This window comes from Pipistrellus kuhlii, unplaced genomic scaffold, assembly GCF_014108245.1.
Source record: "Pipistrellus kuhlii isolate mPipKuh1 unplaced genomic scaffold, mPipKuh1.p scaffold_m20_p_4, whole genome shotgun sequence".
NCBI lineage: Eukaryota > Metazoa > Chordata > Mammalia > Chiroptera > Vespertilionidae > Pipistrellus > Pipistrellus kuhlii.
Window position 1 is genome coordinate 90,410,123 of NW_023425540.1, and position 17,914 is coordinate 90,428,036.

At 52.7% G+C, this 17,914-nt stretch overlaps 2 protein-coding genes across 2 annotated transcripts; both read right to left on the bottom strand.

Moving 5' to 3' along the window:
* Positions 1 to 3: 3 nt before the first annotated feature.
* ELOB (elongin B) lies at positions 4 to 9,835 on the bottom strand. The gene is made up of 4 exons (XM_036409921.2): positions 9,546 to 9,835; positions 9,287 to 9,421; positions 8,081 to 8,186; positions 4 to 692 (listed from the first exon to the last, which is right to left on the bottom strand). Exons 1-4 carry the CDS (start codon positions 9,819 to 9,821, stop codon positions 580 to 582), a joined length of 630 nt encoding a protein of 209 aa, XP_036265814.1. The 5' UTR covers positions 9,822 to 9,835; the 3' UTR covers positions 4 to 579.
* Positions 9,836 to 14,640: 4,805 nt separating this feature from the next.
* Positions 14,641 to 16,802, bottom strand: LOC118703705 (serine protease 33). Its single transcript, XM_045571730.1, has 5 exons — positions 16,757 to 16,802; positions 16,048 to 16,327; positions 15,614 to 15,885; positions 15,218 to 15,387; positions 14,641 to 15,014 (listed from the first exon to the last, which is right to left on the bottom strand). The coding sequence occupies exons 1-5, from the start codon at positions 16,800 to 16,802 to the stop codon at positions 14,856 to 14,858; spliced, it is 927 nt and encodes a 308-aa protein (XP_045427686.1). The 3' UTR covers positions 14,641 to 14,855.
* Positions 16,803 to 17,914: the final 1,112 nt, after the last annotated feature.

Below are 17,914 nucleotides of genomic sequence, written 5' to 3' on the forward strand. Positions count from 1 at the left end.
TGAGTGTACAGAGTCTTTATTGGGTGGAGAAGGGCAGGGAGAAGAGCTGCCCCTTCTAGTGACCAACTACAGGGTTCTTCATAGACTGCTGAAGACAACTGGTTCTGGCTTACACTTTCGCTTCTGGTCTCTGAGCAGGAAAGAAGCACCTGCCTGGAAGCCAGTGTGCGGAGGTGGAGGGGGAAGCAGCAAAGGGGACTATTTATTGGGAATGAACAATTTTTTGTGTGTGCAGCCAGCCCCCCCCCACCCCCCCCTTCCCACAGGAGCAGACTGAAAAAGACTAGCCCTAGGGCTCTGGGTTTCTCCCAGTTCTTTCCCCAAGGCCTTTGAGAGACAGGCTGGGCTGGGGCTGGATTGATGAGCACAGAGAGCCTGTGGTCCAGCAAGCCAGCCTGCAAGCAAGAGAGGGCTGGGAAGGAAGGAGTCTTGCAAGGAATGAGCTCCACCCTGGTGAGGATGATGCCTGGAGTCAGGAGAGGGTGCGCATAAAGAGGCAGCAACCAGGCAGACACCCAAATCTCTTTTATTTGGGGAGGGGGGAGGTTGGAGCCCTGGGGAGGAGCGGGCCCCAGGCCTTCACTGCACGGCTTGTTCATTGGCACTGCTTCCTGAGTCCTGTGGCTTCATCACGTCAGGCAGCTCTGGAGGGCTGGAGAAGGGCTCAATGCGCAGAGCTTCAAATGCATCATCTGGAGAGAAAAATGGGGGGAGCTGGAGGAGGAGATACCCACCTCTAACTTCTGGGCAAACAGACCCTCTCCTACCCCCCCCTCAATGAGTCTCCTCCACAACCCTGTCCTCCCTACATCCAACTGCCTAGGTTCAGTGGCCCTATTGGAATGTCTCCCACCTCTACAGGGCTAACTGACCCTGTTCTCCCTGAGCCTGGCCATCCGTAGAGCCCATTTCCTTACCTTCTGCACCTATCTCCTTGTTTCCTTCACATCCCTTCTCCACCAAGCAGTGATTTTAAAAATCAAATGAGCCCTAGCTGGTTTGGTTCAGTGGTAGAGTGCCAACCCTCAGACTGAAAGGGTCCCAGGCTCATATCCATTCAAGGGCATAAACCTTGATTGCAGGCTCAATCCCCAGCCTTGTGTGGGAGGCAACCAATTAATGTGTCTCTCCCTCTCCCATTGTCTCTAAAAATCAATGAGAAAAATATTCTTTGGAGAGAATTTTAAAAAATAACTAAACCAGACTACTATTTCATCCCTTTAAAAAAAAAATAAAAAAAGATATATATATATATATATATATATATATATGTATATATATATGTATATGTATATATATATATATTATTGATTTTGTACAGAGAGGAAGGGGGGGAGATACAGTCGGAAACATCGATGAGAATCATTGATCAGCTGCCTCTTGCACACCCCCTACTGGGTACATGCCCTTGACCGGAATCGAACCCGGGACCCTTCAGTCCCCAAGCCAACTCTCTATCCATTGAGCCAAACCGGTTTTCGGCTATTTCATCCCTTCTTAAAATCTTCCAATATCTTATAACATAGTCTGAGTAAAACGTGAAGTTCTTGCCATCTTGTTTTTCTAGTCACTCCTGTGTTATTCCAAGTTCCCATATCAAGCTTTTTCTGCCTCAGAGCCTTTGCACTTAGTGGCCCAAGACGGCTATGCTATTCCATGACATTCAAACCAAGCCTCCTCAGAGAGGCCTTCCCCAACCTTCCCACGTGAATCACCACTCTGATCCCAATGCCCTATGCATTGCCTTGGAGCACTTAACTGGCCAAAACGGCTTTCTTTAGAAACAGTGGCTTCCCTGTCAGCACAGGGTGAATGAACTCCATTTCACTTTTTCTTATTGTTAATCCTCATTCGAGGATATTTTTCCATTGATTTTTGGGGAGAGGGGAAGAAAGGGAAACCGAGGTGAGGGAAACACATCAGTTGATTGCCTCTTGCACAAACCCTGACCAGGGCCTGGACCAGGGAGAAGCCTGCAACTAAGGTATGTGCCCTTGACCAGAACTGACCCCGGAACCCTTTGGTCCACAGGCTGATGCTCTTAATCCGTTGAGCAAAATGGGCTTGGGCTCCATTTCACTTTTCTTTGCACTTCCTTCCACCCAGGAGACTGTTCTCAATCTCTTAGGTCCCCCCAGGGAAAACTGGCCAAATCCGGCAAATCTTTGAATTATCATAACTTGGGAGATGGAAGTCTGCAGATGGCATCTCTGGTAGTGGTCAGAGATGCTAAGCATCCTGCAATGCACAAGACAACCCCACACAAGATTACCCAACCCCAAATATCAATAGTACTGAAGTTAAGACAGCTAACCAGCTTTATAACCAATTCATCTTAAATCCAGTGACAATTCTTGCCTTCATCAACCTTTCCCATTCCTTGGGTACAGTCTGGATGATGCCATTTAACATGTAAGTTGAACTCTGTCAATTCCCTAACTGAAGCCATTTTGTGGGTAAGGAGACCAATGTCTTGTCCTTCTGCAAGCTGCACAAGGAAACACTACCCACTTTAGCAAATGATCTGAATTCCCCACATACAGTTAACTTATCCTTAATATGGTACAAGTTTCTAGTCTGCACAGAGAAGCTGGGAGATTAAGTAATGTACTGTTAAGAGAGTGCCAAGCTCAGGCAAGGTTCTGACAGCTTGCATCTGAACTATGACTCCCATACATAACTGCTGGCAAGTCTGTGTCCACACCTCCAAAATGTGGATGGCAATGCTTACCTCTCAGGGCTACCAAGAGGATGAGATAGGCCCTGGCCAGTATTCTCAGTGGTTAGAGCACAAGCCCAAGCACCAAAGAGTATCTCCCCATTCCTCCCTCCCACTCTGAAAATCAATTGGGGGGGGACGGGGGACGGGAATATTCTTGGGTGAGGATTAACGAAACAAAGAGGAGACCTTACAATGAAAATAGAACACAGAGCACAGGGCCCAGGTACTCAGTAGGTCCTCTCAGGTCCAAGATGGTGGCAGCATAAGAGAAAGTTAAACACGCCCTTTCCCATGAGCAAACTAAGTATACAAATAATAAAGCAGTTCTTCATGCAAGATAACAGGGTTGAATGAACAATTTCTAAACAATAAGAGAATAGAGAAGGTTGGGAAGTCACAAAGCCATCTAGCAGCTGTGGGAACTGGCCAGAGAAGCCAGTGAGCACCATTGTTCACATTCCCCTAGACTTGACAGGGCTGGGAGCTCTAACCAGGTGCTTCGGCCTACCTGCAAGATCACCCTGGGTGTTCCTGGCTACATTGCAGTCTTTTGTCTCCCAACAGAGGGAACAAGCCACAAATAAGGCATCACCACAAATACCTGGCCGCCTGCTGGGAGCCACACTAGCCCACATAGGCTAGTGCTCCAGCTAAGACTACCTAGAGGTAACTTCTTCACAAGACCACTTTCTGTACAATAAGCAAAAAAGAGCGTGTGCAGAGAAAGGTGGGGAGCCCCGGGACTGCAGGGAATTCTACAAGTTTGGCATTGTTTCCTCAAACTTGTTTATGTCCCCCTCTGCCTCCACAGGGTGGTCATGGGCTCTAGCCAGGTGCTCTGGCCTACTACAAGGTCCCTGTAGCACGTTCCCAGAAACATTGCCTAAGCCCATTTCAGTCCGTAGCAAAGGGAGCAAGGAAAATCGACAGGTCACTACCACATGCACCTGACACCCCTTACCTGCCTGCCAGAACCACCCAGCACACAGCCTACATAGGCTGCTTCTACCTCAGGCTACTTTTTCATGACCGGGGGGGAGAGCCATTTTGTGTATTTCATAAAAACAAACAAAGTCAAACAAAATGAAAAGACAAAAGAGTATCTCTTAAATGAATGAACATGAAAAATCCCCCCAAAAAATACCTGAAGTAAACAGAAACAAATGATTTTCCTGACAAAGAATTCAAATAATCATAAGGATGCTCTCCAAACTTGAGAGCAGAAAAGAGGAACTTAGAACTTCAACAAAGTTAGCAAGTATACTACTCACAAGCACAACTTTAGAACACACAACTGAAATGAAAAATACATTAGATGGAGGCCCAGGCCAGCCCAGCAATCGCACCCCATGCCTGTCGCCCAGAGGGAGGCAACTTCACATATAAATTTTACCAAGCATTCGAAGAATTAAACCTAACCTTCTTAAACTATTTCAAAAGAGGAAGAAACATTTCTAAACTCATTCAAAACCAGATGAAGACATTACAAAAAAAAAAAAAAAAAAAAGACAAATTATAAGTCAATACCTTTGATGGACATAGATGTAAAATTTTCAACAAAATATTAGCAAACCAGGATTAAACACCATGATCAAGATCATCCCAGAGATACAAGAATGGACGGACAACCATAAATCAATCAATGTGATATATCATATTAACAAAATAAAATATATAAATAGATGCAGGAAAAGTATGACAAATTGAACATCCTTTTATGACAAAAACTCTTCAACAAAGTGAGTATAGAAGGAACATATTTCAACATACTATAGACTGTATATGACAAATCCACACGTAATATCATACTCCATGGCGAAATTTGTCAAAACTAAATGGAGCCAGAGCTGACACGCAGGAGGAGCTGCCTTGCATGCTTTATGCCTCAAATCTTTGGAATGCTAAGACAAAACAACCTTTGGACTGAGCCCAAAGCAACATTGTGTCCTAAAGAAATGTTTGAAATGATACAAGCAGTTATTTTAACTACTGGACTGAAGACTATTGGACTAAAAATCACAAACACTGTTCAGAATTAACATTGCTATGTTATTTGCATCAATAGAAAGAATTTCCTTCACCCTAGCCAGTTTGGCTCAGTGGATAGAATGTTGGCTTGCGGACTGAAAGGTCCCAGGTTCGATTCCGGTCAAGGGCATGTATCTTGGTTTGCAGGTACACCCCCAGTAGGAGGTGTGCAGGAGGCAGCTGATTGATGTTTCTCTCTCATGATGTTTCTAATTCTCTATCCCTCTCCCTTCCTCTCTGTAAAAAAAATTAAAAAATAAACTAAAAAAACCAATATATACAATATATTTTTTAAATAAAAGCTACTTCGATAAAAAAAAAATTTCTTCCATTGATGGAATTGTTCCCCTTCCCTTTCTCATCAATTATCCACTTCTTTGTCTCCTATTCAATATTTGCTTCTGCCACGAATTAGTGTTTCCCAAATAGGTATTCTTTTTTTTAATAATAGTGGAAGTACTTTTAAAAAATATATATATTTTATTGATTTTTTACAGAGAGGAAGGGAGAGAGAGAGAAACATCAACCAGCTGCCTCTTGCACAACCCCTATCGGGGATGTGCCCGCAACCAATGTACATGCCCTTGACCGGAATAGAACCTGGGACCTTTCAGTCCGCAGACCGATGCTCTACCGCTGAGCCAAACCGGTTTTGGAGCAAATAGGTATTCTTTTTAAAAAAATAACTTTATTTCACAGAGGAAGGGAGAGGGAGAGAGAGGCAGAAACATCAATGATGAAAGAGAAACACTGATTGGCTGCCTCCTGCACATCCCACACTGGAGTGGGAGCCTGCAACCTGGCATACATTATGACTGTGAATTGAACCTTGACCTCCTGGTTCATAGGCTGACCTCAGAGCCAAGTCGGCTAGACCCAAATAAGCACTTAAACCCCCCCCCCCCCCACCCCCAAATAAATGCTTGTTGTCTCTCACTTTCAAAGGCCTCCTTTTTTTTAGGTTAAGAAGCTGAAGATCAGGAACAACACAGGGATGCCTACTATCACCCCTTCTATTCAACATAGTATTGGAAGTCCTTGCCACAGCTATGACACAAGAAGAAGAAATAAAAAGCATCAAAAACAGAGAGAAGTAAAACTCTCATTATTTGCAGATAAGATGATACTATATATAGAAAACCCTGGACTGTACACACACACACACACACACACACAAATACTAGAACACATAAATTCAGTAAGGTTGAAGAATATAAAATCAATATACAGAAATCTGTTACATTTTTATATATACCAATAACGAATGATCAGAAGAAGAAATTAAGAAAACAATCCTATTTACACTTACATCAAAAACAAAATACCTGGGCCCTAGCCAGTTTGGCTCTGGATAGAGCGTCGGCCAGCGAACTGAAAGGTCCCAGGTTCAATTCCGGTCAAGGACACTTGCTGGAAGCAGCCAATCCATGATTCTCTCTCACTGTGGATGTTTCTATCTCTCTCTCCCTCTTCTTTCCTCTCTGAAATCAATTATATATACCATATTTTTAAAAAAATACCTGGAATAAACTCAAGAGGTGAAAGACCTGTATCTGAAAACTATAAGACACTGAAGAAATTGAAGAAGATACAAATAAATGTAAAGGTACAGCTTTACAGCTTGCTCATGGACTGGAAGGATAAATGTTAAATGTCCTTACAACCTAAAGCAATATGCAGATTCAAGGCAATTGTATTAAAATACCAATGGCACTCTTCTCAGAATTAAAACTAATTCTCAAAGACTGGCATGGCTCAGTGGTTAAGCATTGACTTATGAACCAGGAGATCACCACTGAATTCCTGATTTTTGGGCTTAATCCCCAGTGGGGAAGACATGCAGGAGGCAGCCAATCAATGATTCTCTTCCATTCATTTTTATTTTATTTTCTCTTTTCTCCCCCCAACTCCATCTCTCTCCCTCTCTCTCTCTCTCTCAGTCTCTCTCTCTCCCTCCCTTCCTTCCTCTCTGAAATCAATAAAAATGTATTTAAAAAACAAAAACAAAAACACAAGGCTACATCCAGCCATGCCTCAGTGGTTATGTCAACCTCTGAACCAGAAGGTCACAGTTTGATTCCAGGTCAGGGCACATGCCTCGGTTTCAGGCTCAATCCCCAGTTAGTGACTGCAGGAGGCAGTCAGTGACATTCTCTCAATCACTGATGTTTCTATGTCTCCCTCTCCTTTCCTCTCTGAAATCAAATATATACATTAAGAAAAAAGAAAAACTTAATAGAACTACGTCACTAAATAATTTTTGCATTGCAAACGATATGATCAGCAAAATGAATAGACAACCTACTGAATGAGAAGATATTTGCCAATGACACATCTGTAAGGAGTTAATATCCAAAGTATATAAGGAACTCATACAACTTGACACCAAAAAAACAATCCAATTACATAAAACTGTCAGAGGACCTGAACAGACATTTCTCCCAAAAGGACATACCGATGGCCAACAAACATGACACTCAACATCACTAATGATGCAAATTAAATCACAATGAACTATCACCTCACAACTGTCAGAACGCTATCAATAAATCAACAAGTAATAAGTGCTGGTGAGGAAGTAGAGAAAAAAGAACCCTCATACAGTTGGTGGGACTGTAAACTTAGTGTAGCCACTATGGGAAACAGTGGCGATTCCTCAAAAAATTAAAAATAGAGCTACCATATTGACCAAGCAATTACACTTCTGGATATTTATTCAAGGAAAACAAAAACACTAATTTGAAAAGAAATTATATGCACTCCTTTGTTCGCTGCAGCATTACTAATAATAGCCAAGATGTGGACAAGACCTACAGAAGATGTGGACATACACGCACACACGATGGAATATTATTCAGCAATAAAAAAAGAATGAAATTTGGCCATTTGCCATAACATGGATGGACCTAGAGGGTATCATACTAAATGAAGTCAGACAGAGAAAAACAAATACCTTATAATTTCACTCATATGTGGGATCTAAAAAACAAAACAAAACAAATGAATAAATGCAATAAAACAGTCCCATAGATAAGCTGATGGTTGCCAAAGGAGGAGAAGAGTAGGGGGATGGGAATTAAGAAAAGGAAAGGGAAAAAAAAGCCCCCTGTAAATATAAACTGGTGTCATGAATAGGGACCTTTGAATCCTTCACGAAATAGGCTCCAATTTCTACAAGCGTCTTGTTTGTGGGGTAACAAATACAGTCACCGGATATTGCCTGATGTTTGTGGGCTGGGAAAACACTGTCCTGGAAGAATAATTGCAGGCTCCCCGATGACCCCTTAACTTTGGCTGTTCAACCCTGGCTGGCTTGGCTGCCCCTCTCACCTGCCCGGAAGGCCAGCCCCACGGTGGCTGGAGCCTGTGGCCTCGCTGTTTGACTGGTGAAGCCACACTCGCCCAGGGTCTTGCTGTCATCCAGAAGTTGGTCATCCTGAGGAGAGAGGCAGGGTTTCAGGAGAGGCCCCAGGAGGGTCAAGTCCCAAAGACTTCTCTGGTCAACAACTACATTGGGCGTCAGAAAGGGTAGAGAGACAGCCCACAGGAGGGCCCAGGACAGAGTTCATCCAAGTTTCCAGGGCTACGGTCAAGTCTCTCCAAATTGGAACCTCCCAAGGTGGGGGCTCTGGAATGTTTATTCCCCAAACTCCTGGCGAATCTAATCTTAAGAGCCAGTTACTTAATCTGACCACAGGCAAGCCATGGTTTGAATCCCAGCTCTGCTGCCCTGGACAAAGTAAACCTTTTGACGTGATGTTTCCTTATCTGTAAGATGGGAATTACTGGGATTCCAAACAGGAGATTTCAGAGTACATTTGGCAGGGAAGCCCGGGTAGGTATCAGCCACTTAGGTAAAGGCCCTCCTGCTTCCAGAGACTTGAATCGGGGGCTGACACACAGACTCCCCCAATGAAAACCCAGACCACAAGCCATCCTTGCTAAATAACCAGTTGGTTGTAAGAAGGGAGGGATGGGGGTGCGGGAGCTTTATCCCAACAGCAAGGTTGGGGAGTAACAGCCGTTTAGTGAAGAGCTGGTGGGACCGGAGTCACCCAAATACCATTGCTTTGTATGGCGTGTCTGGGGGTGAGTGTGATTCTGATGGGCCTGCGGAGGATGAAAGGTATCCAGAATCAAATCCTGGCGGGGCCAATGACCTTGGGCTCCTAAGTGGCCACTCGCCTAGCCCGTTGCCTTAACAACTGCGCAGGGATGTCAAGAGCCGGAACGTGCCGCGGGTGGGACCGTTGTAGGGATCGGATACGACTGCGACGCCGGCCCGCGGCTTTAATCCCATCCCTCCCTCACCGCGACCTCGCGTGGGGAGAACGCTATCGCTGCTCCGTCTCCCCGAGTTCGAACACCGCCCCACGTGGGGGAGGTTCAGCCCGCGGCGTCCACTACTGTTTACATCAACGACGCAGCCTCCGTGCGCCTCCGGCCAGGCGCGGGGAGGCGGTTCCGGGCAGCGATCGCCCCGGTCCCAGCCTCCGCCAGGCCCCCGCCCTCCCGGGACCGGCGGGGCCCCCGCACCTTGTACAGCCGCTGCTCGTCGGGCGGCCGCTTGAGAATGCCCTCGACGATGCGCTTCAGCTCCAACACGGTGCTCGACTCCTTGGCGTCCGTGAAGATGGTGGTCTTGTGGCGCCGGATCATAAGGAAAACGTCCTGGGGGCAGCGGGCTGGCATGAACGGGGGACCCGGCCCCCCCCGACCCCCCCGCGCGGCCCGCGGCCCGCGGCCCCCGCCGCCCCCGGCCCCAGCCCGGCGCCCCTCCCCCACGCCCGCTCACCATCGCAGCAGCTGCCTCTCCCACTCGACGCGCCGGCGCGGCCGCGCTCCGCCCCGTTCCCGGCGTCCCGCGCGCCGGCTCCCAGCGTGCCCCGCGCCCGGAGGCCCCGCCCCGAGGCCGCCATTTTAAGTGGTCAGAAAGCGGATTACTCAGACCGTATGGCCGGCCGCCATCTTGGCGCCGTGGCGAGGGACGTCTCGGCCGGGGTGTCGCGGGGAGTGGTGGGAGTCCGGCAGCGATCCTATGCGGGAGGGACATAGTTGGAAACGGCGCCATCTTGGGAGTGGCGAGGTCCCTATCTATTATTTATTTACTTATTATTGATTTTTTACAGAGAGGAAGGGAGATGGATAGAGAGGTAGAAACATGGATGAGAGAGAAACATGGGTCAGCTGCCTCCTGCACGCCCCCTACCTGGGATCGAGCCTGCAACCACAGGACATGCCCTTCAGCTCTATCCATGGAGCCAAACGGTCTGGGTGCCAGATCCCTGTCTTGATCAGTGAGAGGGAGTCCTGGGCTGGACCCCAGCTTCAGAGCCTCGGGTGCGCCCACCTCCAGGAAGAGTGAATAAATGATATGCTTCTTGGTCGTTGGGGAGGCAAATATTAGCATCTCAGTGAGACCTGGCTGCCATATTGAGGGGCCTGACTCATGATTCCAAGGGCTTTCTGGCGACCATTTAAAAAAAATACATTTTAAAAAAATTAAAAAATACATTTTATTGATTTTTTGCAGAGAGGGAGAGAGATAGTTAGAAACATCAATGAGAGCAAAACATCAATCAGCTGCCTCCTTGACACCCCCCCACTGGCCTTGACCGGAATCGAGCCCCGGGACCCTCTAGTCCACAGGCTGACGTTCTATCCAGTGAGCCAAACCAGTTTTGGCTCTGGCGGCCATTTTGAGGAGGTTTTAAATTCCGGACCTCCTGCCTCCATATAGGAGGACTGCCCACACTTCCCTTCCCCAGCCTTAGGTGTAAGTCTGTTTCTTACAGGTCACAGGAGCTTTATGGCCTGGAATGACCCTGGGAAGCTGCTGGTGGTGTCAGGGAGTTGGGCCTGGAGCAGAGAAGGGGAGGTCCCTGGCCCCAGGGGCTTTGGGCACCCGCCAGCCTCTAGACTTATTCCCTGGCTAGGTGCCTTTCTGCGGGACTGTCCTCACCCACAGGCTTCCTTCAGTGTTGGGCACGGTCCTGGGTCACTCCCAGTTGCAGTCACACTAACTAGAGCAAGGGATAGAAGCTTTTCTTTCACTTAACCACTCCCGGGGTCAGTACTGGTGTGTGTGTCAGAGTCCGTGCCTGGCACCCAGAGAGGAGCCAGTGGATGGTGCTGGCTGTCAGAGCTCTGCAGAGGTTGGGGCTGCAATGTGAGAATTCTTGAGAGTGGGTGGAAGCAGCTGCCCTGGCCCCGAGTCAAGCTGGTGGCTCGCTGCACAGGCTCTGGGCTCAAATCAACTGATACGAGTCCTGGTTCCAGCACTGACTGTGCAGTTTTGGGCGGCTAACCTCACTCATCAGGACCTACTTCCCTCTCCTTCAAGATGAGAAAATAACCGCTTGTAAAGTTTGTAGAGCCTCTCCAAGAGGTACCACGAAATAGATGTTTCCTAAACTCTAACTGGAGTTATTTTTGACTTGTCCTCCCTGCCTTCTCAGGGAGGACAAATCCTCTGAAGTCCCTTCACCTCTTGTGACTTTTCCCTCCCTGGACACCAGGCAGCAGCAGCTCCCTGCTAGCACGCTAGGCCCAGGCTGACATCCACTTGGGCTTCATCCCCTGAGTCAGGAAGTGTCAGGGCAAGTCCTTGGCCAGCCTGAAAGTTTCCTTAATATCAGCATCTTTGCGAACAGAGAGTTGGAGGAGGGGAGGGCTAAGCAGGCAGCCAGTAGGCCTCCCAGGATGAGGCAGGTACAGATGGAGTCCTGGGGTTCAGGGACAGGAGAGGTCCCCTCGCCACCCATGATGTCCAAAGATGCAGCCTGAGCACATCTTTCTGGAGCTGGGCTGTATTGCAGACCACCCTGTGGACAGCTGACCTGTCCGCCCAGCTGGTGTCCCAGCTGATGTTCACCAGGAGTCACCCTGGAGGCCTGGGGGTGGGGCAGCCCTCTTCCCTCCCATCCCATCCCCCTGAGAATCACGCCTGTCCCCAGCCTCCTCCAGCAGACTTAGTTCCAGCCCCAGCCCATTACGTGTGATCTTGGGCAAGGCACTGAACCTCCACCTGTTTTCTGTCCTTGAAGAGAGAATATGTAATTGGACCCCCTGGGATATTTGGGAGCATTAATGAACAAATGCACAGAGAGCGCAATGCCAGGGTTCCGGTAGTGATGTGTCTGGTTGAAACTGTCTCAGGTCACCTGGCCTGGGAGAGGCAGTGAGTCCTTCCCTTCAGAGGCAGGTGGGTGTCACTTGGTCGGTTGTTTGCGGGAGGTGACTGTGGGCATCCTGTCATTCAGTGCAATGATACTTCATACACGTAGGAATGGGGTGGGGGTACAATTTGAGGGGAGAACGGGCTGACCACTCCCAACCCCTGTGCTCTGTGGTCTCGCTGGGTGTATGTATGTCCTCCCTCCTAGAGGCCATGACAGAGTGGAAATCTTAAGGTGAGTTGGCTAGTCAGCTGCTCTTGCTTCTCAGCCCAGAAAGGCCTGGACTCTTCTGCTCCCTTGCCTCCACTACCCAATGCTCACAACAGGCACCCTCAGAAGTAAGCCTGCAGCGTCTTGGCCTTGTGGGCCTTCCCCTCCTGTCTTTTTTTTTTTTTTTTTTTTTAACATTGATTAATAAATAGTAATAATGACCACTAGTTATTACTGTTCCTCTCATTTGTAGTATTTTACAATTAACTAATCTCCATGAGGGAAGCGACAAGGAATTTGAGTCGGTTGCCCACATTCAATTCTGGCTCCATCTCTTACCCGCTGTGAGCCTTAGGGCATGTCACTGACCTCTCAGGGCCTGTTTTTCACCCACGGAATGGGAAATGAAAGCACCCAGAGAGCCCACCCTTGCCTGGCACAGCACACATGCTCAGTGGGCAAATCCATGGTTGCTGTAGCTGTCAACTTGATTCTCCTAGCAGCCTTGATAAGGCCGTTGTTACCAGTGCAGATTAGAGTGCGGAAATGAGGCTGAGTCAGTAGTGGGAGAGACAAGGCCATCCGGTTGTAGCACCACAGACTGGAGTAGGTGGGCAACTAGAAAATGCCTACCTCAGATAAGAGACTAGCATCCTCTCCCCCCCACCCCCCGCCCCCCACTGACCTTGCTGACAGGATGCTGCAGTACAGGCTGCTGTGCCAGTGAGCCTGCCAGGCTGAAAAGTGCTGCAACTTGCCCAGCCCCACAAGGCTGCCACACCAGGAACAGGCCAAGAAGAATGGAGCTGGGAGGCCACAATAGCAGCGTAGGAAGAAGCGAAGTCAGCAAAGGGAGTAATCTCCACACTACTGTTCCCAGCTCCCCCTGCAATCAGACCACCTGAGTTCAAATTCCAGTCTCTCACCTACCAGCTGCATGGCTTCAGGCCTCAGTTTTCTCATCGGACAAATGAAGAAACAAACCTACCTCACGGAGCCTCTGAAAAACCCACCGAGAGTCCAGTAAAGCCCTTTGCAGTGGCCCAGACTCCTGGTAAGAGCCTGCCCAGGAGTAGCATTGCCCATTCACTGGCCCTTCCCTTCCCTGCCCAGTTCCTGCCCCTACCCTGCTCCCAGGTTGTACTTCAGAAACACTGGACTCTGAATGGGAACCGATTACTAAAATCACAGCAGGTCCAAGGCTGAGGAGCCCTGGCTCCAGCCCCAGTGACCATCTCAGTGCTTTGGGAGGCAGCCCTTGGCTGGCTTCAGGCTGAGGAAGAATTGGGAGAATGGCTAACATCACCCCACAGAGGTCCTTTGGTCCCTCCACAGATGTGACCACAGCCTTTTACAGGCTGGTCTGCCATAGCTATGCCCTGTTCGCACACCCTAGACCCCAATGACCCCCAAGAAATAGCCAAGCTCCACCCCAAAGGGACGGCCCTCACGCTGGGGGAAAGAGCAGCCTGGAGTTCCCTGCTGCCCCGTCCGGTCCGTAGATTCACACTGGCCTGGCCTGGCCTACAGCAACCCCGCAGGGACCACTGGTGCAGCCACTTCCTCTCCTGGGAGAAAAGGAAGGAGACCAGGCTTAGGCCTCTGTGGGAGCAGCGGCCTGGCCTGCCCCACCTTTGATGGCCTTCCTGTTAACTTTTCACCCACTGCTGCTGTCAACTCCTAAGACTAGTCTTTGGATTTCCCAGGTTTTGTTCAGTTTCTTGCTCTCCCTGCAGCTCTAGAAACTGAGCTTATCTACTGAACGGGTGTCCTTGGCCACATGAAGGTGGGAAGGGAGCTGTACAGGGTCTAAGCCTGTCTCCAGATTTGGTGTCGGGGGTCCTGGGCGTGGGGGTTCTGTGTAAGGCAAGGACCCAGCCCCAGACTCCCCCAGGGCCTGGGTGGTGTAATGACAGAAACAACAGCAGAAACGCCAGCCAGGCCTGCCTGGGGGCAGAGGGCATGATGCCAGGCGGTCCAGACTCCGGAGCTGGTGGAGGCCCACCCTGCCCCCAGGCATCTTCACGGTGATGAGGCAAAATCTAGATTCATTCCCTGTTGTGTAACCAGTGACCACAAACACAGCGGCTTTAAACACACATTTACTAAGTCAGGGCTCTGTGGGCCAGAAGTCCGGCTGGGCTCAGCTGCGTCTCACCAGGCCCAGGTCAAGGGCGGGGCCTAGAGGATCTCGCTGGAGGCCGGGGGAAGAATTCGCCTCCGCGCTTGGGCAAGGTGTCCAGGTTTGGTTCCTTTCGGTCAGCGTGCTGAGATGTCCCTTCCCCTGACGGAGGCTGCTTGTCCTTCCTGGCTGTGTGACCCCCTCCCATCTTCCGAGCTAGCGATGGAGAACCATCTTCGTGGTGCCGAATCCCTCTACACTTTGACCCTCCCTGATTCCTCCAGAGACAGGGGCACACAGGCCCAACCGGGAATGCCACTTACCGTCTCTGGATGCCCAGGCCCAGCCTTGGCTGGAGCTGAGGAGGGGAAGTGAGCAGGAAGGGAAAGGAGGAGCATGAGACCCCGCAGATGGGAGGAGCTGGGGCAGGGCTGGCAGCTCAGGCTTGGTGAGCCCCAAGGAAGGCAGGGGATGGACTGATGGATGGAGAGATGGCTCCTTAGCTTTATCAGGCCTCCAAGCCTCAAGTCGGAAGTGGTAGGGCTGGGGGATGGACAGGTCCCAAGAGGGACTAAGTAGCAGAGGGGTCACCACATCAGTGGCCGAGGCGAGCATGGACCCAGCTGCTGTACGTGGCGACATTGGTATAGACGCCCGGCCGGTAGGGCAGAGCACAGCCCTTGCCCCAGCTCACCACGCCCACCAGGACCCAGCGCCCAGACTCCAAGCAGGCCAGGGGTCCCCCAGAGTCACCCTGTGGGAGAAAGGCAAGCTCAGGCCCCAGAGCTCTGAAGACTATGACCGTAGTCCCGGGGCTCCCGTCCCCCAGGGGGTACATCTGGGCTGGGAGCCAGGATGCGGACCCTGGGGGTGGCACCTCCTCGGTCCTGGGCTCCAGGGAGGGAGGGTGCTGGGCACAGGAGCACGGACTCAGCGGTCCGAGGCAGAGCCACGCACCTGGCAGGCATCCTTGCGGCCCTGGGGGTAGCCGGCGCACAGGTTCCCCGGCAACACTATTTGCTGGGCCCCGGGCACGCTGGTGCCCACGTGGTAGAGGCGGTCACAGGTGCCCGCGTCCACCACGGGCACCCTGACTCCCTGGAGAGGCCGCCACGCCGGGAGTGACACTGGGGGGAAGGGGGCTTGTGAGAGAGGAGAGAGGAGAGGGGGTGCGGTGGCCGGGAGAGGGTGCGGGGAGAAGCCTCACCTGAGTATCTAACCTGCCAGGACTGGGAGGGCTTGGGGATTCCCAGATTGAAGCCGCGGTGGGAGGGGTTCCCGGTCAGAGGAAGGAGGAGGGGGATGCCCGCCCCCCCCCCACCCCAGTGCCCCGCGCCCCACCCTCCGCCTCACCTCCCGGGCGGAGGCTGCCCCAGCCGGTGACCCAGCACGGAGCCCCGGGGGGCGGGCGGGCCCCGGGCTCGGGCAGGCACACCGGCTGGACGCGGGCGCTCCGGGGCGCGGGGCGGCGCAGCTGGAGCAGCGCCAGGTCCCCGCGGGCGCCGTCCTCGGAGAAGTCGGGGTGCAGCAGCGCCCTCTGCACCGGCACCGAGAGCGCGCGGGGCGAGGCCCGGCCCAGGCGCAGCGCCCCGAGGAGCACGCGGTACTCGGTCACGGGCGCCTGCCTGCGGACAGGAGCGGGTTACCTACTGGGGTCCCCCTCTCCCCAGGCCCCCAGGCCCCCAGGCCCCGCGCCTCCGCCAGATGGAGCCGCACTGCCCCCCGCACCCCCATCCCGGCCCCCATCCCCTAGTCCCAGAGCGGAGCGGAGCCTGGGGGCCGCTGACCTCCGGAGGCAGTGCGCCGCCGTCAGCACCCACCGCGGGTTGACCAGCGCGCCCCCGCACACGTGCGCCCCGCGGCGCTGGACGCTGGCCTGCCACGGCCACTCTCCGGCCCGCGCGTCCCGGCCTCCTACGATCCGGCTGGACACGCGGGGCTGCCCGCAGGCTGCGGGAGAACAGGGCGGCGAGGGTGGGCGGGGGACCGGAGGCTCGGGAAGGGGGTGGGGGGTGGGGCGGGGGTGGGCGGCGGGGAGACTTAGAGCCAAGCTTGGGTGGGGGTGGGCTCCGGGGGTGGGAGGGACGGGGGTGGGGTGGGGAGAGGGACCTGAGGCTTCCCAACCTGCAGACTCCAGCGTCCCAGCCACGCCTGGAAGAGGAAGGAGGGAAGGCACTGGATTACGGATTTGGTGTCAGATAACGGACTGAGGGGAAGGAAGGTTACAGATAAGGAAGGAAGGTGGGACGTATTTGTCGCATTAACTCGGTGCTGCGATTTTGTCCAACCGGTTATCCAATTTAACTTCCCCCAAAGGGACTTATGCCCTTGGTGAAGACAGCACCTCCAGGTTTGCAGAGCCCAAGGTCAGGGGCAGAGAGAACTTGAACCCTTGAAGCTGAGATTAGATTGCCCTGGTGTGCGCTAAGGGAGCAGGCCAACGAGGGGGAGATGGGACATCTGCGGTCAGCACCGGAACCCCTGCCCCACACTCACCTCGCAGCAGCAGGAGCAGCACCGGGAGGTGGGGCGCGCCCCGCATTCTGTCTGTGGGACTGTGCGGGGTACGGGTGGCCCTGCCCGGGGCTTAGACTCTCGTGGGGCCTGCGGAGAGGACGGAGGGTCCTCGCCCGGAGCACTTGTGTCCCGGAGGCTGTTCTGTCTTCCCTCAGCCCCGGCTGGTCTCAGGCTTATGCCCAGGGCCCGCCAGGCCCCAGCGAACACCCTCGCCTCCAGCCCCTTTGAGCCCAGGGTACCCTAGGCCTCCAGGCAAACCCCTTCCCCACCCTCTATTCCCATTGCCCAACGGCTGCCCCCTCCCACCCTGCCAGCCCCTGGACCTGCTCTCACCCTCAGCCCGTGCCCTCCCGGCTGACTGGGCTGGCAGGGAGTGTGGGGGCTTAAAAGGCCAGGAGGGGGCGGGCCTGGCCAGGGTAATTAAGGAGACCAGGGAGGGGCTGCGGCTTCACCTGTCCGGCCTCGAACAAAGATGCTTTGAGCAGCGCGTCCAAGGTGGCAGGAAAGGACGCCTGCAGTTCTCAACAGAAGCCTGGCTTGGGCCAAGGTGCTGGGAGCTGCGGGCAGGAGCCCAGCCAGGCGAGGGCAGTGAGGTGGGGGAGGAGGGGGCTGCGGTCAGGCCAGGAAGCTCCGGAGGATCCTTGGCAGCTCTCCCCCAAACCTGACCCAGGCCCCAGGCCGCCGACAGGGCTGGTTGCTCAGGCACCAAGTTCCGACTTGGCCGGGCCCAACGTGGAGCCGAGACCCCAGGCCTGGCCAAGGGCTCTCTGGACCCAGGCCCCTGTGAGCTGGGTGACCCCAGCAGTCCTGACCCTCACTGAGCATCAGCTTCCCCATGGCGGCCAGGGGGAAGGGAGATCCAGCCTCGCAGGGCTGCCCCAGGGTAGGGACAGAGATGGGTGTAGAAATTCTAGTGGGTGTGATCACTGCTGGCAGGTGTGGGCAGAAACCAGGAAGGCCTGCTCTCTGAAGACCTCCCACCTGCCTCTCCACAGCCGGGGACTGTCCGGTGGGGAACCGAGGGAAGAAATGTGGGCCAACCGCAGCTCCTCACACATCCTGAGCTCATAGCACGTGGGGAGCTTGTGACAACGCAGACCGGCCCGAGCAGTTCCAGGGGCCCCTGCATGGCCCTAC